Source organism: Tachyglossus aculeatus, chromosome 2 (assembly GCF_015852505.1).
Source record: "Tachyglossus aculeatus isolate mTacAcu1 chromosome 2, mTacAcu1.pri, whole genome shotgun sequence".
Classification (NCBI taxonomy): domain Eukaryota; kingdom Metazoa; phylum Chordata; class Mammalia; order Monotremata; family Tachyglossidae; genus Tachyglossus; species Tachyglossus aculeatus.
Window position 1 is genome coordinate 54,670,504 of NC_052067.1, and position 25,339 is coordinate 54,695,842.

The following is a 25,339-nucleotide window of genomic DNA, read 5'->3' on the forward strand; positions in this document are numbered from 1 at the left end:
AAGACTTCCCTGACAGTCCGTCCCACTCCGAGAATGCTATGGTGGGACAAGCCAAGTACTCGTTTCCACACCAAGACTCAGACGTTTTTGAGCCAAAAAGCCACATTCTTATACTGTCCAGCTTATAATGCTTAATGTAAAACTTACCAGATGAACCTTGTGTTTCAGCTTTTTTTCTTCCCCTTGCTTCAGAGGCCTGACGGCGTCGGACTATTCCGAAGAAATGACTTCCTCCGAGGAAAAAAAAAAAAAAAAAAAAAAAACCAAAAAAATTCCCTTTCTAGAACGTTTAGACCCTTGACGTGGTTCTGTTGGAAGAGAAGAGAGGGAGAAACAGACGTCTGTGGTACACTGTGTCTACAGACAGTTTGGAGGAAAGACAAACCTAGAGATTAAGATCGCGAATTGAACATGTCAAATTCCCGTAGGATGTAAAAATGGAAAATGCCGTGCCCTTAACCTTGAGCCTAGTGACTTAGAGACACTGTCAGTGATGAGACTGCGGACTTCCTGCTCGTTCACTGAACTTCTCGGTCCACACTCAGATGAGGTGCCTCTTGCTTTACAGGGTTCCTTGGCTAAGGACCAGCCTTCGGTAGCCGTGACAGAAAACCAAGTGACGTACACGGATGGCAGTGAATACACACTTAAGCGTTTAGTATTGGGCCGAACTCTAGTGCCGACCCGAGCCTTAAGTCGACGTGGTTTAAGCGATGGTCGGTTCTTGGAACGGTTGGCTGTGACGTTGGCCGCTCTGATCCAAGACTGTACAGAAATGCAGGTGCGGCGTCCGCCCGCAGGTTTAAAATCGTGTGACGCACCGCATTTCACGGCTATTCCGTACAAGAAAACTTAGGTGTGATAAGCCTCACTCCACCATTTTGGGCAGTAGAGGGAATTTCTCGTATCTCCGGCCCGCACGGCAGGCACACGCTCAGATGGCGATTGTCTTCGGTGTTATGCGAGCTCCTTTTCCTCGATTGTAATGCGGGCTTTCTGTGTACTGCACTCACCCTGAAATGTGCCCTGAAATAGTTGTAACAGATCAGCTCTTCTCCAAACTCTCTGTTGTAAATTAACATCCGGGGGATGGCGGGATGGCGGCGGGTGGGGGGCGGGGGGGAGAGCAGTGCTCTTCCGGATGGAAAGGCCGGGAGGCTTTCCCGCTTTTTAAAGGCCGGTGGGCTTTTTCCCCGTTGGTGTCGGCCAAGGAGTGGATTAGCTCTCTCGATGCCTCGGTCCCCGGTTGTCCGTCCGGGAACGCGGGGCGGTTGACGAGAGTGACTGTTGGAAGATCGGGGGTCTGCGTTGGGGAACGGCGGCCCGGCAGACTTTGGATCTTGTGGATCGGTGAAGGTAGAGCGTTCGTTCCCGGCAGAGCCGTGGGAACACTTAGATAAGGCCTCGCTTTCCTCGCGTCCCCGTCCGACGCTCGGAGGTGATGAATTTGCTCCCGTCAGATCGTTCTTTAAGGGACCGGTTCGAGTTTCCCCGTGGTGATGCTGGATTCTAAAGTGAGTGGAAGAGCCACGTTCCAGCCATTCGCAGCACTTACAATGCAGTTTAATTGGAAGGGTGACTTAAGTTTTCTTAACCGGTCAAACCTATTGTAAGTATCTTGAATTGTGTGTGCGCATTAGGGAAGTGGGGTGGGGAGGGGGGCCCCGGGAGGGCCAGAGGAGGTGTTTTCCCAGTTTCCAGAGTCCCAGAGCTTCAAAAACCTTTGGCCCTTGGGAAGGTTAATGCAGATATTCGGTACTTCAGATCCGTCCGACGACGGTCCCCTGAGCGCTTCGTCATTTACGAAGTCTTTTGCGTCGAATCTGAAGTAACGGGTTAGCGAGAGGCGTTTTTTACCTCGCAAGCAGAGCTCCTTGAGGGCCTGGATCGGTTCTTCCTACCCTGTTGTACTGTCCCGGGGCCCTAGGACACCGCTCTGCACGCAGGAAGCTCTCACCTGTAACCAGAATTGGGAGTTGCATTGCTTTCCGTCTGGATTCCCAGGTTTAGTCACGCAGGCAGATTGCTCGGTTTTGAGGGCTCTTAATCTGATTTTTTTTTTTTTTCAAGTAGGAAACACGGTGGACCACCAAAACAATTCAGTATGTCTCTGCGACAGAAATATCTGGGGCGTACCATTATTTAGCCCAAAGGCCTCGAGTCTTTCATTTGAATAGGCGAAAATACTAGTGTTCTCCAGGTTGGGTGTTTTAGAGAAGCAGCATGCAGGTGGAATGGTAGTCAGAAGGTCCTACCTGGGTTCTAATCCTGGCTCCACAACTTGTCTGTTTGGTGACCTTGGGCGAGCCACTTAACTTCTCTGTGCCTCAGTTTCCTCACCTGTAAAATGGGGATTAAATCCTACTCCCCCCTTACCTAGACTGTGAGCCCCAGATGGGACAGGAACTGTGTCCAACCTCAGTACCGCGTATCTGCCGCAGTGCTTTGACCGGTGCCTGGCACGGAGTAAGCGCTGAACGGATACCATAAAAAAATTCCGAAGATATAAACCTTTAAGTGGATCTAGTGGAGACATTTATGCTGTTTCAGTTTTCCTACTCCCATTTCCTTAGACTGTGAGCCCCGGGAGGGACAGGAAGTGTTTGGCCTGATAATCATCTATCTACCACAGTGCTTAGCAGAGCACATGACACGTAGGTGACCAATACCATAATTATTGTTGTTGTTATTCCCTGTTTGCGCTCTAGACATCCATATTTTTCTCTGAAGATAGTGACCTATGATTTCTTCTTAAGATAACTAAACTCCCCGGCATCATTCAGAATTGGCCGCTTAGGTTGGAGCAGTTGGCTTCGTTGCCGTGTGGTTTGAAAAGAATGGGTTATGCCTTAAGGTATCAGTTCAGAATGTTTTAAGGAATTTTTTTTGATACCGCTTCCCAAATCGGGTTGTCCCGATTTAGCTTGGACCACCCAAAGGTAAAATAGTGTGTGCCTCTTGTGGAATGCTCCCAGAGGAGGCTATAAAATGTCATTCTGAGTTTGTCAATGAAACAACAGTAATGCACTGAACTCATAAATAACACTACTCGTCACTACAGGTAAATGTTTTTTTGGGGGGAATCTAACGGCTGATTCTTTTGCAGATTATATTATCTGTTATTGTTAAATGTGTTATCGATGGAATAACAATTCAGTTTATTTTGTAATTGTGTCAATTGCTCTAAGTGTGTTCTTGTTAATCGCACAACTTGGCATAGAGATGAAGGTTGTTGGAAAGCGCGCTTTTACACTTCGCAAGGAAATTGCAGGAAGCTACAAATTTTCCTGCAGGGGGGAAAAAAGAGGGTGCAATATTTAAGAGCGAATTACCTGTGAACATAAAGCTGTCTGAAACTAGCTTAACGTTTAGTTCCACGATGACAGGCCGGGAGCCGAGCGAACCCCCCGTAGTTACAGATGGGAAAGACTTTGATTGAACTCTCGGGCTGCAGTGGCAGCGGGCAAGGATAAAATCCCAGAGGGAGGGAGATGACGGGTCAGATTTTTAATGGTATTCTTCCTTTACCCCCACCACAGTCGATAACTCAGACAGGAGGCTTGTCCAAAATTTCCGTTTTAAATGAAATACTTCTCTTGGAAAATCTAGTGGTTTTTATTACAGTGAAAAGCTGCCAACTCACTGATTCAGGTGAAAATCGAAAGGGAAAAGATGCTGGATGTAGAGACGAGTTTTTGATTAAAAAAAAAACAGCCGAGCAGACCGAGTAGAAGCCGTCAGTCGACTGACTGTCTCTTCCAAATTGTGACTTGGCTTGCATTGGGTCAGATGAGGGTTGTTTTTTTTTAGCTTCAGTGGCCTGACGTTGGACATCGCATCAAGAGAAAAAGGACAGATTGCAGAATTTGATGTAATATAATTTTCCAAGACTTGCCCAAGGCCAGATGCGTTTTGGAGGACACCTGGAAGATGTGGGAGGGTAAAATGAAAGATGAGGTGAAAATGTGCTGGAAAACGGTGTTTTTAAATGGCCACATCTTAAGCACTGAGGCAACGCTTAGGAGCGGATTAAGCCGTTGGTTGAAGAGTTTGAAAAGGGAGAGCTTTGACTGAAGTTTTAACTTTACTGAACTTGTTTTGCTTTTTATCAAAACCTAATAGCTCTCGGCTATAAACCCTGACAGTGAAACTGTAGCCTCTTCGGGCAATTTATGTAACAGAGAAGATGGTTTCCGAGTACTGCTGTCTCGACAGGGGCATGTTATTTGAGTTCGTAGCTTCGCTGTCAGAATCGAACAGCGAGGGCTGTTTATGTTTCCGTTATCTCCCCCTTATTTGCAAAAGCAGTCCCGATGATTCGTCACCCTGTTCATTAATGTCATGTGAACTTCGGTTCGGGTAAAACGGTTCATTCATTTGGCAGCTGTCCACATTTTAACCTTGTTCCTGTAAGCCCTTAGCTGCAAATGGCTCTCTGGTTTTATTCCAGAATCTTTTTCTCCTGCGAGGGGGAGTTTCAATAGAGTCCGCTCACCCCAACCTCAAATCTGATTCCTTGTATGCCTCGTTAATGTCTGTACGGCGATCAAAAGCACTTTTAACATGTTTAATGAAAAAAAACCCAACGTTCTCGATGGTGGTGCCGAATGGTTTTCAGGTTTTCTAATATTTTGCTTGAAATTCTCGGGCGTGGTAGAAAGAGGGCCGATTGGCACCTAGAAAAGGCCCGTGGTGGCCACCCCTGCTTAAGATTTGCGTCTCGTACTTGAGCTCCAGAGCGTCCAGGAAGGCCGAAGATCGGCCTTCGGATCGGCACCCGTCAGAACGGCATGTGGTAACTGAGAGGGAGCTCGTGTGCCCCGAGAGTCGTACTTTTTCGCGGTGAAATGCCGTGGGAGTCGCGGCGTGCAGAAATCGCATCTACTTTTCGCTGTAATGACCGTAATCCAGGAAGATGTCCAGAAATGTTGTCTTCGTTTTGTGATGGATGGCCTCTTTCCTTTGCAGCCAAACAGGCAAAAAGTTAATGGCGAAGTGTCGAATGCTTATCCAGGAGAATCAAGAGCTTGGAAGGCAGCTGTCCCAGGGCCGTATTGCGCAACTTGAAGCAGAGTTGGCTTTACAGAAGAAATATAGTGAGGAACTTAAAAGCAGTCAGGATGGTAAGGGACTACCTTTAAACAAGTGTTTCCTTGACGTGGTTCTTCAGAATCTGCCAGCACGGCGACTGTAAGTGGGGCCGTCCCGTTCGCGAGCCGAGTACGTGCTCGCTTTGTCCCGTAGCTCCGGGGCCGGGGGGGGGGATCGGGTGTATCCGGGCCGAGCCGGAGGCGACAGGACATCGAGGCTCGGAGGGGGTCTCTTTCGGTGTGGGTGGGTCTGTTTCGGGGTCTCGGTCCTTTCTGTCTTTGGAAAAGGATGGAGAGACCTCAACCTAGCCTGCCGACGAAAACGCCGTCTGGCTGCCCGGTTGATCCGAGGACCTCGCAGGGAGGAGAACACCTTCCCTGCTGGCCGGCTTTCCCAAAGCAAAGAGCTGGAAACTCTGAAAATTCCGGTTTTCCTCCTGGCCACAAAAAAAATAAAAAGTTTTGTTCTCGTAGCAGCCCGGAGAGCACGTGGCCTTTCCCCGTGCCCGCCGAAGCCGGGGAAATGCCCGTGCCTGTCGTTCAGGCGAGGTTGAGATCCCTTCTCCCTTTCCGATCGGCGGCTCGCTTCCGTCTCGGGAAGAAACGGGTGGAAACCGGAGCTGGGCGTGCAGTTGCCTTAAAAGCGGGTCTGAGATCTCACGTTTTTGACGCGCGATGCGAGGAGGGTTGTAGGGCCGGGGACTTTCGGATGGAGCGATTTAAGCGGTCAGAGGACTCTAGGTGTGGAAAAATACGAAGGAAATAAAACCGCAGATTTTTCCTTCTTTCGCGGAAGGATGGTGATTCGCAGATTCGTTCCATTGAACGGAAGGGGCTCCACCTGCGAACGAATGGCTTCCCGTAAATAATGTTGCCGAATTCAGAGGCGCAGCCTTTGTCCCCTGGGTGTTTTTCGAGGGGGTAGCTAGAAATCACCACGCCCTGTGCGGCGCGTTGCCAGGCGGGCAGGGGCGACCCCCGGGGAACCCGGCCCCTCAATAGGTCCCGGCGTTTCTGCGATTCACCGGAGTTCAGGTCCCGTGCCGCGGTTGCCACCGCCCGTACAGGTTGACCGTCGGGGGCCGAGGTTTTCCGGGGTAATAAAGTGGGTGTGACTTTTCCTTTGCACAGAGCTCAATGACTTCATCATCCAGCTGGACGAGGAGGTCGAGGGCATGCAGAGCACCATCCTGGTGCTGCAGCAGCAACTCAAGGAGACGCGCCAGCAGTTGGCTCAGTTCCAGCAGCAGCAGCAGCAGCAGCCGCCGCCGCCGGCGATGGCCCAGGCCTCGGCCCCGGGTCCCAGCCGGACTCCGCCGTCCGAGCCCGGAGAGCAGGGGGAGGCCGGGGGGAAAGACTGCAGCCGGCTGGCTAACGGACCGAGTAACGGCAGCTCCTCCCACCCGAGGACACCGGGGCCTGGCTTTTATCGGGAGGGGAGCCAGACGGAAGATGACTTTCCTCCGTCTCCGGGGAACGGCGGCGACAAGGTCTCCGACGGCTCCGAAGAGAGGGCCGGCAGAGCCGGCGGCGGCGGTTACGGGAACCAGCTCAGTACCGGCTACGAAAGTGTAGACTCTCCCACCGGCAGTGAAAACTCTCTCACGCACCACTCAAACGACACAGACTCCAACCACGATCCTCAGGAGGAGAAAGCGGTGAGCGGGAAAGGTAACCGGACTCTGGGGCCCCGGCACGTGCAGAACGGTTTGGACTCCAGCGCCAACGTCCCGGGTTCCGTTTTGTAACGTCTCGCGGGGGGGTCTCGGGGGGGTCCCGTCTCGTTTTCTGTTCCTCGTTTTTATACCGTGTCATTTCGCTTGGGAGAGGATTCGGCCCAGAGACGATTTAAATTAGTGCATATTTTGGGTCACAATCTGCCTTTCTGTGGGGGGTTTTGGTTTTCTGTCTTTTGGGGTTCGGTTTTGTTTTGCTTCGATACCTCTTGCCACTTTGGAAGTTTTAACCGTTAATTACACCGGGCGTTTGCTAAGGAGGCGTTTGTGTAGGCTCAAGTTATTTTTATATGAGTTAATGTGAAGCTGAAAATGGAAATAGTCCCACAAGGTATAACTCACAATGATGTCTGTACAAATCTGTGTATATCTAGAACCTGTGCTGTGTAAGGGCATTCTTACTCATGCTGTCATTCTACTTATGCAACGTTCAGATACTTGTCATAGTAGTTGTGGGTTTCTGACTGCCGAGTTTGCCCAGTACGGTAGTTGTTTCATCACTAAAAAGTTGGACTTGTTGATGGAGTCCTGTAGTAGTTTCAGTGTTAAGTACAATTTTTTCCACCCCACGACATCTGTGCATTTTCTCTTTAGGTGACTGAATGTTTAAGAATTTTGTGTGCCTAGTTACTCGGTTTTTAAGAACTGTTGTATCCTGTTAATGCATATTGCTCTGTGACTCCAGTATATCTTACCTGTACTGACCAAACCTAAATAAAGATTTTTAATAACATTCATCCCACTAGTCGGTTTTTGGTGCGGAGTGGCAGTCTTACGAAGTTTAATTGCTCGCCTCTCAACAGAACGCACGGGCAGAACTCGGTGTCCCGAGCTCCAGGCTCACTAAAAAGACATTTCGTGTCAACAACGGACGTAGCTCCTAGGGCCATAATCACGCGGACGGCCACGGGGGTTGGTTTCGTCCGTCCGGATGCGGGATCCTTTCGGTCCGTGCTTCCGGAACGGCACGCGGTCGTTGAGAACGTGTCTTTTAACCTACCGAGCGTGAGTAGTTAAACACACTGCTGTGGAGTGAAACGCGCTGTCCGAGTGGCGGGTATATAGCACCTGATGGTCCCGGGTAAGGAGGTGGGACTCTTCTGCCCCTCGACACGACTCATTTTAAGCTCATTTTAAGATGGTAAGCGTTAAAAATCACCTGTTTCCGCACCAAGGGCGGCCCGGCGGGAAGTGAGAGAAGCGGCCTTTAGCAGACCCCCAACGTGGGCGATCCTCGTGGTTGCCTGAAACGTACAAACCAGCAGCCGGGACGGGTGAGGTTGGGGTCGAAGACCGCCCTGTCCTAATCCGGACGGGATGTTTTTGTTTTGTCTATTTCAACGATCGTGTCGGTTCTGCCCGGAGGGACGATTCCGGCTCAAGGACTCCCTCCCCGCCTCGAAGAGGTTAGCCGAGCTGGACGGACGGCCGGCGGAAGCCGAGAGGAACGAATCGATCCGGCAGTGGGGGTTTCGGAGCGCTTACCGTGTGCGGAGCTCGGTGACGAGCGCTTGGGAGAGGACGGTAGAACATTTATTCATTCGTTCAATCGTATTTGAGCGCTTACCGGGTGCGGGGCACTGTGACGAGCGCTTGGGAGAGGACGGTAGAACATTTATTCAATCGTATTTGAGTGCTTACCGGGTGCAGAGCAGTGTGACGAGCGCTTGGGAGAGTACGGTAGAAAATTTATTCATTCAATCGTATTTGAACGCCTATCGGGTGCGGAGCACTGTGACGAGCGCTTGAGAGAGGACAGTAGAACATTTATTTATTCATTCAATTGTATTTGAGCGCTTACTGTGTGCGGAGCACTGTGACGAGCACTAGGGAGAGGACGGTAGAACATTTATTCATTCAGTCGTATTTATTTGAACGCTTATTGGGTACGGGGCACTGTGACGAGCGCTTGGGAGAGTACGGTAGAAGATTTATTCATTCAATCGTATTTATTTGAACGCTTATCGGGTGCGGGGCACTGTGACGAGCGCTTGGGAGAGTACGGTAGAACATTTATTCATTCATTCAATCGTATTTGAGCGCTTACCGTGTGCGGAGCACTGTGACGAGCGCTTGGGAGAGGACGGTAGAACATTCATCCATTCAATTGTATTTGAGCACTTACCGTGTGCGGAGCACTGTGACGAGCGCTTGGGAGAGGACGGTAGAACATTTATTCATTCATTCAATCGTATTTGAGCACTTACCGTGTGCGGAGCACTGTGACGAGCGCTTGGGAGAGTACGGTAGAACATTTATTCATTCAATCGTATTTGAACGCTTATCGGGTGCGGGACACTGTGACAAGCACTTGGGAGAGTATGGTAGAACATTTATTCATTCAATCGTATTTATTTGAACGCTTATCGGGTGCGGGGCACTGTGATGAGCGCTTGGAAGAGTACGGTAGAACATTTATTCATTCAATCGTATTTATTTGAACGCTTATCGGGTGCGGGGCACTGTGACGAGCACTTGGGAGAGTACGGTAGAACATTTATTCATTCAATCGTATTTATTTGAATGCTTATCAGGTGCGGAGCACTGTGACGAGCGCCTGGGAGAGTATGGTAGAACATTCATTCATTCAGTGGTATTTATTTGAGCACTTACTGGGTGCGGAGCACTGTGACGAGCGCTTGGGAGAGCACGGTAGAACATTTATTCATTCAATCGTATTTATTTGAACGCTTATCGGGTGCGGGGCACTGTGACGAGCACTTGAGAGAGTACGGTAGAACGTTCATTCATTCAATCGTATTTATTTGAGCGCTTACCGTGTGCAGGGCACTGTGACGAGCGCTTGGGAGAGTACGGTGGAACATTTATTCATTCAATCGTATTTGAGCGCTTACCGGGTGCGGGGCACTGTGACGAGCGCTTGGGAGAGTACGGTAGAACATTTATTCAGTCAATCGTATTTATTTGAGCGCTTACTGGGTGCGGAGCACTGTGACGAGTGCTTGGGAGAGGACGGTAGAACATTTATCCATTCAGTTGTATTTGAGTGCTTACCGTGTGTGGAGCACTGTGACGAGCGCTTGGGAGAGTACGGTAGAACATTTATTCATTCAATCGTATTTATTTGAGAGCTTACCGTGTGCAGGGCACTGTGACGAGCGCTTGGGAGAGTACGGTAGAACATTTATTCATTCAATCGTATTTGAATGCTTATCGGGTGCGGAGCACTGTGACGAGCGCTTGGGAGAGGACGGTGGAACATTTATTCATTCAATCGTATTTATTTGAACGCTTATCGGGTGCGGGGCACTGTGACGAGCGCTTGGGAGAGGACGGTAGAACATTTATCCATTCAGTCGTATTTGAGTGCTTACCGTGTGTGGAGCACTGTGACGAGCGCTTGGGAGAGCACGGTAGAACATTTATTCATTCAATCGTATTTATTTGAACGCTTATTGGGTGCGGGGCACTGTGACGAGCGCTTGGGAGAGGACGGTAGAACATTTATTCATTCATTCAGTCGTATTTGAGCGCTTACCGGGTGCGGAGCACTGTGACGAGCGCTTGGGAGAGTACGGTAGAACATTTATTCATTCAATCGTATTTATTTGAACGCTTATCGGGTGCGGGACACTGTGACAAGCACTTGGGAGAGTATGGTAGAACATTTATTCATTCAATCGTATTTATTTGAACGCTTATCGGGTGCGGGGCACTGTGACGAGCGCTTGGAAGAGTACGGTAGAACATTTATTCATTCAATCGTATTTATTTGAACGCTTATCGGGTGCGGGGCACTGTGACGAGCGCTTGGGAGAGTACGGTAGAACATTTATTCATTCAATCGTATTTGAGCGCTTATCGGGTGCAGGGCACTGTGATGAGCGCTTGGGAGAGTACGGTACAACATTTATTCATTCAATCATATTTGAGCGCTTACCGGGTGCGGGGCACTGTGACGAGCTCTTGGGAGAGGACGGTGGAACATTTATTCATTCAATCGTATTTATTTGAACGCTTATCGGGTGCGGGGCACTGTGATGAGCGCTTGGAAGAGTACGGTAGAACATTTATTCATTCAATCGTATTTATTTGAACGCTTATCGGGTGCGGGGCACTGTGATGAGCGCTTGGAAGAGTACGGTAGAACATTTATTCATTCAATCATATTTATTTGAACGCTTATCGGGTGCGGGGCACTGTGACGAGCACTTGGGAGAGTACGGTAGAACATTTATTCATTCAATCGTATTTGAATGCTTATCGGGTGCGGAGCACTGTGACAAGCACTTGAGAGAGGACGGTAGAACATTTATTTATTCATTCAATTGTATTTGAGCGCTGACCGTGTGCGGAACACTGTGACGAGCGCTTGGGAGAGTACGGTAGAACATTTATTCATTCATTCAATCGTATTTGAGCGCTTACCATGTGCGGAACACTGTGACGAGCACTTGGGAGAGTACGGTAGAACATTTATTCATTCAATCGTATTTGAGCTCTTACCGTGTGCGGAGCACTGTGACGAGCGCTTGGGAGAGGAAGGTAGAACATTTATTCAATCGTATTTGAGTGCTTACCGGGTGCGGAGCACTGTGACGAGCGCTTGGGAGAGTACGGTAGAACATTCATTCATTCAATCGTATTTATTTGAGCGCTTACCGTGTGCAGGGCACTGTGACGAGCGCTTGGGAGAGTACGGTAGAACATTTATTCATTCAATCGTATTTGAATGCTTATCGGGTGCGGAGCACTGTGACAAGCGCTTGGGAGAGTACGCTAGAACATTCATTCATTCAATCGTATTTATTTGAACACTTATCGGGTGCGGGACACTGTGACGAGCGCTTGGGAGAGTACGGTAGAACATTTATTCATTCAGTCATATTTATTTGAGCGCTTACCGTGTGCGGAGCACTGTGACAAGCGCTTGGAAGAGTACGGTAGAACATTTATTCATTCATTCAATCGTATTTGAGCGCTTACCGTGTGCGGGGCACTGTGACGAGCGCTTGGGAGAGTACGATAGAACATTTATTCATTCATTCAATCGTATTAGACTGTGAGCCCACTGTTGGGTAGGGACTGTCTCTATATGTTGCCAACTTGTACTTCCCAAGCGCTTAGTACAGCGCTCTGCACACAGTAAGCGCTCAATAAATACGATTGATTGATTTGAGCGCTGTGTGCAGAGCACTGTAGAAACTGAGTCGGTAGACACGTTCCCTGCCCTAGAGCGATGCGGAAAGCACGTCGTCCTCTTCCTCCAGGCCCGGAGACGGCAGCGTCCCGCCATCCCGGCCGATGTGGAAAACTGGGGCTCCCGTGGGACTTCTGGGGCTTCCAGGCCGGGAGGGGATTCCACCTCCCTCCCCAAATCCGGCCCGGGCGGACCTCTGCCGTCCACACGGGCCGGAAGATCTCTCTTCCAATGGGAAGTTCGTCCGGGAAACGAGGGAATGAGGCACTTGGGGAAGCGGCAGCGTTTCCGCCGGAGGCGTACCGATCCGTTAACCCGAGCCTCGTCGACGGATGGGTGACGTTGGGCGGACTGTGTGCGGTTGACGTGCTGCGTTTCTTGTATCGTTACACCAAGGCGGCCCTCGCGCGGGAGTGAAACGGGAGGATTCGGAAAGCCGTGCCGACCCCCGGAGCGCCTGGCACGCGGCCGGAAAGAGAGCCGCGAAGGTACGTCAAGGACGTCGAGATCCGGGCCTTGGAGGGTGTTCATCCCTACTAAAGAGCGGTTTTCCCCGCTTTTCCCCATCAGGGCGGTGTCGAGGTCGTGGCTTCCGATCCCCGCCCCGCCGCTTGTCTGCCGTGTGACCTTGGATAAGTCACTTGGCTTGTCTGGGCCCTCATCTGTAAAATGGGGTTTGAGACTGTGAGCCCCTAGGTGGGACAGGGACTGTGTCCGACCCGATGAGCTTGTATCTCTACCAGCGCTTGGAACAATGCTTGGCACATAGTAAGCGCTTAATAAATGCCATTATCGGAGGCCCCTTCCTTCCTCTTCCCCTCGTCCCCCTCTCCATCCCCCCATCTTACCTCCTTCCCTTCCCCACAGCACCTGTATATATGTTTGTACATATTTATTACTCTTTATTTTACTTGTACATATCTATTCTATTTATTTTATTTTGTTAGTACGTTTGGTTTTGTTCTCTGTCTCCCCCTTTTAGACTGTGAGCCCACTGCTGGGTAGGGACTGTCTCTCTATGTTGCCAACTTGTACTTCCCAAGCGCTTAGTACAGTGCTCTGCACACAGTAAGCGCTCAATAAATGCGATTGATGATGATGATGCTACGTATCTCCGGTTAACGTGATCCTTCGTCCTCTCCCCCCACCAGGAGAAACGGCGACTGCTTCTAGCCTCACTTCATCCAGTCGGGCAGTGTCAAATTCCCTGTTGAGGCGGGATACTCCGAATCCGAAAGGAATAAGTTCCCGCCGAGGCCGTGCCTGGGAGCTGAATCGGATCCGTGTTTGGGAAGGCTTCTGAGGATTTGGGAGTTGGAAGGAAAAGAAAGCTTTCCCAGTCGGTTGAAGAGGCTTTTAAAGGCTTAACGCCGCGTCCAGTCGACGAACGCCCCTGGAAGTCGGGGGGTCGATCGTGGAGCCGTTCGGACCGGAGTCCGCAGGTGATTATTGTCGACCGTCTCGAAGGGATGGAGGTGACTTCGGGTGGGGAGGTTGGCGGTGGATTTTTCCGTACGTTCCCTTATTCCGTGAGCCGAGTTTTGCTTCTGACTCCGACTGTGGAACGTGCCTACGAAAGGTAGAGCCGGAGAGGGCCGGGTTGTGCCCCTCTGATCTGGGGGCTTTCCAAGATAATAATAATAATAATAATGATGGTATTAAGCGCTTACTATGTGCAAAGCACTGTTCGAAGCCCTGGGGAGCTCACAGTTTTAATCCCCATTTTACAGATGAGGGAACTGAGGCACAGAGGAGTTAAGATGAATCACGGAGCATGCCACTGGCCTTTCTAAACTCCTTAACCTGTCGCTAGTATTTGAGTGCTTACTATTTACTGCTTAAGAAGCAGCGTGGTCTAGCGGGTAGAGCCTGGCCCCGGCTGTCGGTAGGACCCGGGTTCTAATTCCGGCTCTGCCGCGTGACCTTGGGCCAGTCACCGTTACCTCACCCGCAAACTGGGAACGGAGACGGTGAGCCTTACTTGGGACGGGGACTGTGTCCAAACTGAATAACTTGTAGCCACCCCAGTGCTTAGAGGAGGGAGTGGCGCAAAGAAAGCGCTTAACGAATACCGGCGTCGTCATTATTTGGCGAGCACTGTACTAGGCACCTGGGAGAACACAGTAGTTGGCAGACACCATCTCTTTCAAGGAGCTCACAGTCTAATTGCTTGGAAGAGATGAAAGCCATTTTTTTTTCTTTCTAGACAGTCCACTCTGGTTAATAATAACAATTATAGCATTTATTAAGCGCTTACTATGTGCCAAGCACTGTACTAAGCGCTGGAGAGGTTACAAGGTGATCAGGTTGTCCCGCGGGGGGCTCATGGGCTTCATCCCCATTTTCCAGATGAGGTAACTGAGGCCCAGAGAAGTGAAAGGGGCCTGCCCAAAGTCACCCAGCTGACAATTGGCGGAGCCGGGATTTGAACCCATGACCTCCGACTCCAAAGCCCGAGCTTCTTTCCACTGAGCCCCAGTGGTTGCCATGCTGTGTCAAGTGTTTGAATTACCCATCTATTTATTTTATTTTGTTAGTATGGTTTTGTTCTCTGTCTCCCCCTTTTAGACTGTGAGCCCACTGTTGGGTAGGGACTGTCTCTATACGTTGCCAACTTGTACTTCCCAAGCGCTTAGTACAGTGCTCTGCACACAGTAAGCGCTCAGTAAATACGATTGATTGATTGATCCCTTCACTTCTCTGTGCCTCAGTTCCCTCATCTGTAAAATGGGGGTTAAGGCTGAGCCCCATGAAGGACACAGACTGGGTCCAACCTGCTCAGCTCGTATCACACCAGTGCCTTGGAACGTAGTAAGTTCTCCACAAACATCGCTTTTTGAAAAGTGCCCTTTTCAAGAAAATAAATTATTTCATAAACTACCGTTCTCGTGGCTTTTCCTTTTGTTCTTTTAGCCTTCCATCTTCAACTTGACCATGGAGCCGGCCTCCGCCACTGTGACTGGGGTCATTCAGGACCCCAAGACGAGGAAACGAGTTTGGCCAGGGATTGCGAGTAAGTACGTGAAAGGGCGACGGGGCTGAGGTAAGAGAAGCGGTGGGCACTCGAGGGAAAGCCGCGGCGTCGGTGTCTGCTATTTCGGTTGAGTGAGATTTCCCTAAAGGGGTCAGTTTTTCTCTCGGGATTCTCCACGCCACGCCGGATTAACTCGAAATGTAGCGGAGAAGGAATCCGTGGAAAGCCGCGGGTATTTTCCGCTGCCTCCCCGGACGGCGCGGGATAGTCGCGCCCTCTGGGCCGGGATGGGCGGGGGTGTCCGTAGAGCCGATGATGGCGAAAATATCTGTAATTAGTGAAGAAGAGGTGAATCGGGGGTGATTTTGAGATCGGGCAGGTGATCGATGACGGGAGCACTACGGATCCGGTACGGACAGTGAGCTTCCCGGGGTCCCCGAGTCGGGATTTGCATCCGTTGCAAGCGTCATGTTGTGCCCCTGTGTTCTGCTCGTAATAGACGCTGAACACATACAATTGATTGCATCTGAACCTAGATGGTGGTCATTTGGATAGCGAGGAAGCGGCGGATCTGAATAATACTAATAATAATGATGGTATTTGATAAGCTCTTTCTACATGCAAAGCACTGTTTTAAGCGCTGGGGAAGATACAGGGTGATCAGGTTGTCCCACGGGGGGCTCACAGTCTTCATCCCCATCTTACAGGTGAGGGAACTGAGGCACAGAGGAGTGAAGCGACTTGCCCAAAGTCACACAGCTGACAGTTGGCGGAGCTGGGATTTGAACCCAGGACCTTTATAACATAGAGGAAAATCCAAAAGGATTTAGCAAAGGCAATTGGAGAGTTGAAAGAGAGCCAAGTTACCAAATTTGGAGACGGGGAGGAGGGTGATGTTGCCAACGGCAACGAGAAAGTCGGTTGGAGAAGAAGATCTAGATTCTGTGGGCAACGATTAGAACTTGAGGGGCGGGCAGGATGTCGATTTAGATTATTTCTTGCGAGCAAGAAACAATGGGAGATTGCAAAGGAGAGGTTGGCGCCAGCGAGGTAGGTTTGGGAATCGTCTGCATAAAGGTGGGAAGCCGTGGGAGGGGATGAGTTCAGTGCCGGAGTGAGCATCAATCAGTGGTATTTATTGAGCGCTTACTGGGTGCAGAACGCTGTATTGAGCACTTGGGAAAATACACTATGACAGAGTCGGTTGACACGTTCCCTTGTCTACAATGAGCGTAAAGTGAGAATCAGTCAATCAATCAATCGTATTTATTGAGCGCTTACTGGGTGCAGAGTAGGGAACCGGGAAAGAGCACTAATAGATGTCCTCAGTTGAGGAATAATTGCAATAACTGTGGTACTAGTTAAGGGCTTACTATGTGCCAAGCACTGTACCAGGCACTTGGTTAGCTACAGGATAATCCTGTAGGAAATCATGTCTGTCCCACAAGGAGCTCTCAGTCCAAATAGGCAGATATAACAATATTTAAGTGGCTTTAGTGGAAAGAGCACGGGCTTGGGAGTCAGAGGGTGTGGGTTCTAATCCCTGCTCTGCCACGTCTGCCACGTTTAGGCATTGCCACTTAACCTCTCTGGGCCTCAGTTACCTCATCTGTAAAATGGGGATTAAGACTGTGAGCCCCACTGGGACAACATGATGACCTTTAATCTCCCCCAGCGCTTAGAACAGTGTTTGGCATATAGTAAGAGCTTAACAAATACCATCATCATTATTATTATTATTATAAAACCGTGTCTTAGTGGCAAGGTCCCAGGCTTGGGAGTCAGAGGATGTGGGTTCCAATCCTGGCTCCGCCACTTGTCTGCTGTGTGACCTTGGGCAAGCCGCTTCACTTCTCTGGGCCTCAGTGACCTCATCCATAAAATGGGGATGAAGACTGTGAGCCCCACGTGGGACAACCTGATTCCCTTGTATCTCCCCCAGCGCTTAGAACAGTGCTTAACTCCCTTTGTTGGGTAGGGACCGTCTCTATATGTTGCCAACTTGTACTTCCCAAGCGCTTAGTATAGTGCTCTGCACACAGTAAGCACTCAGTACGATTGAATGAATGAACAAATACCATTATTTTATTATTATTATTCTCTGTGCCCTCAGTTCCCTCATCTGGAAAATGGGGGTGAAGACTGAGCGCCCCACGTAGGACAACCTGATCACCTTGTAGCCTCCCCAGCGCTTAGAACAGTGCTTGGTATATAGTAAACGCTTAACAAATATCATTATCATCATTATTATTATTCTTGGTGTCCTCATTTCCCTCATCTGGAAAATGGGGATGAAGACTGTGAGCCCCACGTGGGACAACAGGATGACCTTCTATCTCCCTCAGTGCTTATGACAGTGCTTGGCACAGAGTAAGCGCAGCGTGGCTCACCGGAAAGAGCACGGGCTTTGGAGTCAGAGTTCATGGGTTCAAATCCCGGCTCGGCCAATTGTCAGCTGTGTGACTGGGCAAGTCACTTCTCTGGGCCTCAGTTCCCTCATCTGGAAAATGGGGATTAAGACTGTGAGCCCCCCATGGGCCAACCTGATTACCTTGTAAACTCCCCAGTGCTTAGAACAGTGCTTTGCACATAGTAAGCGCTTAATAAATGCCATTAAATAAATAAATAAAGAACAAATTAGCATCATCATTATTATTATTGGGGGAAAAAGTGGGCTGCCTAGAGGAGCAGGTCACGTGGTTCTGGAGGCCCCAACCTCCTCGTGGGCAACATTCCTGCAGAAGTGCGCATGCGCAGGCCGGGGAGGTGGGCGGGGCCGGGGAGAGGACTTCTCCTCCCGTCCGAAGTGCGCATGCGCCGGCAGGAGGGGCCGGGGAGGAGCCTCCCTCCAAGCAGGATGTGCGCGTGCGCAAGCCAGGGAGGTGGGCGGGGCCGGGGAGAGGCACCTTCCTTCAAGCGTAAGTGCGCATGCGCTGGCCGGAGGGCAGAGGAGGGGAGTCCCCCTCCCGCGGGAAGCGCGCATGCCCCAGACGGGGGGGGGCGGGGCTGGGGAGAGGAGCGTCTCTTCCCGCTGGAAGTGCGCATGCGCCAGTCGGGGGGCGGGGTGGTGGAGAGGAGCTTTTTTAGTTGTACATCTCTATTCTATTTATTTCATTTTGTTCATATGTCTTGCTTTGTTGTCTGTCTCCCCCTTCTAGACTGTGAGCCCACTGTTGGGTAGGGACCGTCTCTAGATGTTGGCAACTTGGACTTCCCAAGCGCTTAGTACAGAGCTCTGCACACAGTAAGCGCTCAATATATACGATTGATTGACTGAGAGAGGCGCCTCCCTTCAAGCGGGAAGTGCGCGTGCGCCGGCCGGAGGGGCGAGGAGAGGGGAATCTCCCTGCCCGTGGGAAGTGCGCATGCGCCAGCCGATGAGGTGGGCGGGGCCGGGGAGAGGAGCCTCCCTTCCCTAGGGAAGTGCGCGTGCGCCCGCCGGAGGGGCGAGGAGAGGAGCTGCCTCTCCCGCAGGAAGCGCGCATGCGCCAGCCGGGGGGCGGGGCTGGTGTGAGGCGTCTCTTCCCACGGGAAGTGCGCATGCGCCATCCGAGGAGGTGGGCGGGGCCGGGGAGATAATAATGTACATATTTATTACTCTGTTTTACTTGTACATATCTATTCTATTTATTTTATTTTGTTACCATGTTTGGTTTTGTTCTCTGTCTCCCCCTTTTAGACTGTGAGCCCACTGCTGGGTAGGGACCTTCTCTATATGTTTTTACATATTCACTATTTTCTATTTATTTTATTTTGTTAATATGTTTTGTTTTGTTCTCTGTCTCCCGCTTCTAGACTGTAAGCCCGCTGTTGGGTAGGGACCGTCTCTATGTGTTGCCAATTTGTACTTCCCAAGCGCTTAGTACAGTGCTCTGCACATAGCGCTCAATAAATACGATTGATGATTGATGATGACCGTCTCTCTATGTTGCCGACTTGTACTTCCCAAGCGCTTAGTACAGTGCTGTGCACACAGTAAGCGCTCAGTAAATACGATTGATGGAGAGGAGCCGTCCCTCCCGCGGGAAGCGCGCGTGCGCCAACCTGGGGGGCGGGGCTGGAGTGGGTCGTCCCTTCCCGAGGGAAGTGCGCATGCGCCATCCGAGGAGGTGGGCGGGGCCGGGGAGAGGTTTGTACATATTTATTACTCTATTTATTTTACTTGTACATATCTATTGTATTTATTTTATTTTAATATGTTGGGTTTTGTTCTCTGTCTCCCCCTTCTAGACTGTGAGCCCGCTGTTGGGTAGGGACCGTCTCTCTATGTTGCCCACTTGTACTTCCCAAGCGCTTAGTACAGTGCTCTGCACCCAATAAGCGCTCAATAAATATGATTGATGGATTGATGGGTTCCTTCGGGAAGTGCGCGTGCGTCGGCCGGAGGGGCGGGGACGGGAGCTGCCTCTCCCGCGGGAAGCGCGCATGCGCCAACGGGGGGGGGGCGGGGTTGGAGTGGGGCGGCTCTTCCTGCGGGAAGCGCGCATGCGCCAACTGGGGGGCGGGGCTGGAGTGGGGCGTCCCTTCCCGCGGGAAGTGCGCGTGCGCCAGCCGGAGGGGCGCGGATAGGAGCCGCCTTTCCCGCGGGAAGCGCGCATGCGCTAATCGGGGAGGGGGCTGGAGTGGGGCGGCCCTTCCCGAGGGAAGTGCGCATGCGCCATCCTAGGGGGCGTGGCCTTGGGGCGGAGCCGGGATAAATAGGCGAAGGAAAGGGAGCGGTGGGCCAGATTGAAGTCGCGACAGGCCACTGCGACATCGTTTTGGGCAGCATGAGCCTCGGCCCGGACCCCGTGGTCATCGTAGCGGCAGCCAGGACGGCCATAGGTGAGCAAGGCCAAGGCCAAGGCGGCCTCATCGCCCTCCTCGTGGCCCCGGGCGGCTCCGCCCCTCTCCCCCCGCTCCACCCCGTCCCGCGCTCTGATTGGCTGCCGCGGTAGCCCCACCGGGCGACGCCGCCTCCCCATTGGCCGCCGCCGACCCCCCTCTCTCCCCATTGGCCGACGCCGACCCCCCTCTCTCCCCATTGGCCAGGCCCGGCCTTGCCCATTCCCGCCTGACCAGGTCGTTAGCATTAGCCCTATCTAATAATAATAATAATAATGGCATTTATTAAGCGCTTACTATGTGCAAAGCACTGTTCTAAGCGCTGGGGAGGTTGGAAGGAGATCAGGTTGTCCCACGTGGGGCTTGCAGTCAATCAATCAATCGTATTTATTGAGCGCTTACTGCGGGCAGAGCACTGGACTAAGCGCTTGGGAAGTACAAGTCGGCAACACATAGAGACGGTCCCTACCCAACGGCGGGCTCACAGTCTTAATCCCCATTTTACAGAGGAGGGAACTGAGGCCCAGAGGCGTGAAGTGACTTGCCCAGGGTCACACAGCTGGCAAGTGGCAGAGCCGGGATTTGAACCCATGACCTCTGACTCCAACGCCCGCGCTCTTTACACTGAGCCGCGTGATGGTTTTTGTTAAGCGCTTACTAATAAGTAAAGTCTTTCCCCTCCTCCCCATCCCCCCCGCCTTACACCTGCATATATTCATTCATTCAGTCGGTCGTATTTATTGAGCGCCTTAGCCCTGTCTAATAATAATGATGGTTTTTGTTAAGCGCGTACTAATAAGTAAAGTAATAATAATAAGTCTTTCCCCTCCTCCCCATCCCCCCGCCTTACCTCCTTCCCCTCCCCACAGCACCTGCATATATTCATTTAGTCAGTCAGTCGTATTTATTGAGTGCATTAGCCCTGTCTAATAATAATGATGGTTTTTGTTAAGCCCGTACTAATAATAAGTAAAGTAAGTAATAATGATTTCTTTCCCCTCCTCCCCATCCCCCCCGTGCCTTACCTCCTTCCCCTCCCCACAGCACCTGCATATATTCATTCATTCAGTCGTATTTATCCATTCAGTCAATCAATTGTATTTTTTGAGCGCTTACTGTGTGCAGAGCACTGTACTAAGCGCTTGGGAAGTACAAGTAGAGACAGTCCCTACCCAACAGCGGGCTCACAGTCTAGAAGGGGGAGACAGAGAACAAAACCAAACATACTAACAAAATAAAATAAATAGAATAGATAGGTACAAGTAAAATAAATAAATAAATGGAGTAATAAATATGTACAAACATATATACATATATTCAGGTGCTGTGGGGAAGGGAAGGAGGTAAGATGGGGGGGATGGAGAGGGGGACGAGGGGGAGAGGAAGGAAGGGGCTCAGTCTGGGAAGGCCTCCTAGAAAATTATATTTTGTATCCATGGAAAAGGAATTCGCTGCGAGCAGGATACGAACCTGCGCGGGGAAACCCCATTGGATTTCGAGTCCAACGCCTTAACCACTCGGCCATCACAGCAACTTTTTTTAATAATATAAATAATATAGAATAATAATAATAATGATGGCTTTTGTTAAGCGCATGCTAATAATAAGTAAAGTAAGTAATAAGTCTTTCCCCTCCTCCCCATCCCCCCCACCTTACCTCCTTCCCCTCCCCACAGCACCTGCATATATTCATTCAGTCAGTCAGTCGTATTCATTCATTCATTCAATCACATTTATTGAGCGCTTACTGTGTGCAGAGCACTGTACTAAGCGCTGGGGAAGTACAAGTTGGCAACGTCTAGAGACGGTCCCTACCCAACAGCGGGCTCACAGTCTAGAAGGGGGAGACAGACAACAAAACATATTAACAAAATAAAATAAATAGAATAAATATGTACAAATAAAATAGAGTAATCAATTAATTGTATTGAGCGCTTACTGTGTGCAGAGCACTGTACTAAGCGCTTGGGAAGTACAAGTTGGCAACATCTAGAGACGGTCCCTACCCAACAGTGGGCACGCGGTCTAGAAGGGGGAGACAGACAACAAAACAAAACATGTTAACAAAATAAATAGAATATGTACAAATAAAATAAATAAATAAATAGAGTAATAAATACGTACAAACATATATACATATATGCAGGTATATACATATATGCAGGTTTATTTTTATATTTATATTTTATATTTATTGAGCGCTTACTGTGCGCAGAGCACTGTACTAAGCGCTTGGGTAGTACAAGTTGGCAACATCTAGAGACGGTCCCTGCCCAACAGCGGGCTGACAATCTAGAAGGGGCAGACAGAGAACAAAACCAAACATGTAGGCCGACTCATTTCTACTTCCCTCACATAACTGGTCAGAGACATGGTGGGGAAAGCTGTGCCTGAAGGTACTTATTAAGCACTTACTATGGGCTTACTACGTATTTAAATGTGGGGTGAGAACTGTGCTAAACGGTGGGATAATTCCTGTCGGATTGGACACGGCGTCCTCCCACGTGGGGCTCTCAATCCAAGTAGGATTTATTCTATTTATTTTATTTTGTTAATATGTTTTGTTGTCTGTCTCCCCCTTCTAGACTGTGAGCCCGCCGCCGTTGGGTAGGGACCGTCTCTCTATGTTGCCAGCTTGTACTTCCCAAACGCTTAGTACAGTGCTCTGCACACAGTAAGCGCTCAATAAATACGAATGAATGAGGACCGAGATGTTGTGCCAATGATTTTTTCTTTTAAATGGTAATTTTTGAGCGCTCACTATGTGCCAGGCACTGTATTGAGTGCTGGGGGAGATACAAGTTAGCCTGGACACGGTCCGTTTTCCCTGAGGGGCTCACCACCTTAATTCCCATTTCGCAGAGGAGGGAACAGAGAAGTGAAGCGCTCTGCGCCAGGTCACACAGCAGAAGTGGGGCAGAACTGGAATTACGAGGCAGCCAGAGGCCCAGCCTCTTTCTACTTGGCAGAAGCAGCGTGGCTCAGGGGAAAGAGTCAGAGGTCGTGGGTTCAAATCCCGACTCCGCCAGCTGTGTGACTCTGGGCGAGTCACTTCACTTCTCTGGGCCTCAGTTCCCTCATCTGGAAAACGGGGGTGAAGACGGTGAGCCCCCCCGTGGGACAACCTGATCGCCTTGTAACCTCCCCAGCGCTCAGAACAGTGCTTGGCACAGAGTAAGCGCTTAATAAGTGCCCTCATTATTACTATCGTTATGATTGCTCTCCCCCTTCTAGACTGTGAGCCCACTGTTGGGTAGGGACTGTCTCTAGATGTTGCCAACTTGTACTTCCCAAGCGCCTAGTACAGTGCTCTGCACACAGTAAGCGCTCAATAAATAGGATTGAATGAATAAATGATTGCGATTAGCACACAGTCACTCTTGAACACGGAGAGCCGCGAATGAGTTTCGGGCAGGCCGAAGCGCAGCACCTTGCAAAATGCACACCAGTTTCTTACCCAATTTTTTAATGGTATTTGTTAAGCGCTTACCGTGTGCCAAGCGCTGTATTAAGCGCTGGGATAGATGCAGCCCAGTCCGATTGAACACAGTCCACGTCCCACGTGGGGCTCAGTCTTAATCAATCAATCAATCGTATTTATTGAGCGCTTACTATGTGCAGAGCACTGTACTAAGCGCTTGGGAAGTACAAATTGGCAACACATAGAGACAGTCCCTACCCAACAGTGGGCTCACAGTCTAAAAGGGGGAGACAGAGAACAAAACCAAACATACCAACAAAATAAAATAAATAGGATAGAAATGTACAAGTAAAATAAATAAATAAATAGAGTAATAAATATGTTATTAATTAAGAGAGGAGCCTTTTTACTTGTACATCTCTATTCTATTTATTTTATTTTGTTAATGTGTCTTGCTTCGTTCTCCGTCTCCCCCTTCTAGACGGTGAGCCCACTGTTGGGTAGGGACCGTCTCTCTATGTTGCCAGCTTGGACTTCCCAAGCGCTTAGTACAGTGCTCTGCACACAGTAAGCGCTCAATAAATACGATTGATTGATTGTGAGCCCACTGTTGGGTAGGGGCCGTCTCTAGATGTTGGCAACTTGGACTTCCCAAGCACTTAGTCCAGTGCTCTGCACACAGTAAGTGCTCAATAAATACGATTGATTGACTGACTGATTAATCCCCAGGTCAGGGGTTCAAATCCCGGCTCCGCCACTTGGCAGCTGTGTGACTTTGGGCAAGTCACTTCATCATCATCATCAATCGTATTTATTGAGCGCTTACTATGTGCAGAGCACTGTACTAAGCGCTTGGGAAGTACAAATTGGCAACATGTAGAGACGGTCCCTACCCAACAGTGGGCTCACAGTCTAAAAGGGGGAGACAGAGAACAAAACCAAACATACTAACAAAATAAAATAAATAGAATAGATATGTACAGGTAAAATAAATAAATAGAGTAATAAATATGTACAAACATATATACATATATACAGGTGCTGTGGGGAAGGGAAGGAGGCAAGATGGGATGGAGAGGGGGACGAGGGGGAGAGGAAGGAGGGGGCTCAGTCTGGGAAGGCCTCCTGGAGGAGGTCTTTTAGACTGTGAGCCCACTGTTGGGTAGGGACTGTCTCTATATGTTGCCAATTTGTACTTCCCAAGCGCTTAGTACAGTGCTCTGCACATAGTAAGCGCTCAATAAATACGATTGATTGATTGAGGTGAGCTCTCAGCAGGGCCTAGAAGGGAGGAAGAGAGCTAGCTTCTCTGAGCCTCAGTTCCCTCATCTGGAAAATGGGGATGAAGACTGGGAGCCCCACGTGGGACAACCTGATCACCTTTTATTCCCCCCCCCCAGCGCTTAGAACAGTGCTCTGCACATAGTAAACGCTTTAAAAAAGTGCCATTATAATCCCCATTTTACTGAGCTGATGTATTTTATTTTGTTGGTATGTTTGGTTTTGTTCTCTGACTCCCCCTTTTAGACTGTGAGCCCACTGTTGGGTAGGGACCGTCTCTATGTGTTGCCAACTTGGACTTCCCAAGCGCTTAGTACAGTGCTCTGCACACGGTAAGCGCTCAATAAATACGATTGATTGGTTGATAAGGGAGTCGAGGCCCAGAGAAGTTAAATGGCTTGCCCAGGGGGACACAGTTATCGCCTCAGTGCTCGTCACAAGGTGCTTGGGTGTCAGCACGGTTAATCCACCTTTGGTAGCCCACCGCCCCTATTAAAGCAGCGTGGCTCAGTGGAAAGAGCCCGGGCTTTGGAGTCAGAGGGCATTCGTTCATTCATTCAGTCGTATTTATTGAGCGCCTACTGTGTGCGGAGCACTGTCAAGTAGGTCATGGGTTCAAATCCCGGCCCCGCCGCTTGTCGCACGACTTTGGGCGAGTCGCCTCACTTCTCTGGGCCTCCGTTCCCTCATCTGGAAAATAGGGATGAAGACTGTGAGGCCCGAGTGGGACAACCTGATCACCTTGTAACCTCCCCCGTGCTTAGAACAGTGCTTTGCACATAGTAAGCGCTTAATAAATGCCGTTATTATTATTATTAGCCAGCTGTCTTGGAGGTCCCCGCTGGCTTGGGA

General features: G+C 50.1%; 2 protein-coding genes and 1 non-coding gene across 5 annotated transcripts in view; 2 read left to right on the plus strand and 1 right to left on the minus strand.

Annotated features, from left to right (window-relative positions):
• LOC119939732 (WT1 associated protein) overlaps positions 1-6,885 on the plus strand; it is a 35,415-nt gene extending 28,530 nt beyond the window's left edge. Inside the window, exons 7-8 of one of the 2 annotated variants that reach the window (XM_038759923.1) lie at positions 4,969-5,123; positions 6,222-6,885. In XM_038759923.1, the coding sequence (XP_038615851.1) occupies positions 4,969-5,123; positions 6,222-6,838 (772 nt within the window). In that variant the 3' untranslated portion in view covers positions 6,839-6,885. Of the gene's footprint in view, positions 1-192; positions 1,059-4,968; positions 5,124-6,221 lie in introns of those variants that run through there. The other variant, XM_038759924.1, reaches the window with a different exon arrangement.
• A 6,317-nt stretch (positions 6,886-13,202) lies between these two features.
• ACAT2 (acetyl-CoA acetyltransferase 2) overlaps positions 13,203-25,339 on the plus strand; it is a 42,268-nt gene continuing 30,131 nt past the window's right edge. Inside the window, exons 1-2 of one of the 2 annotated variants that reach the window (XM_038766283.1) lie at positions 13,203-13,429; positions 14,901-15,000. In XM_038766283.1, the coding sequence (XP_038622211.1) occupies positions 14,922-15,000 (79 nt within the window). In that variant the 5' untranslated portion in view covers positions 13,203-13,429; positions 14,901-14,921. Of the gene's footprint in view, positions 13,430-14,900; positions 15,001-19,680; positions 19,786-25,339 lie in introns of those variants that run through there. The other variant, XM_038766292.1, reaches the window with a different exon arrangement.
• TRNAS-CGA lies at positions 21,235-21,316 on the minus strand. The gene has a single exon. It is a non-coding gene; the product is annotated as a tRNA-Ser (tRNA).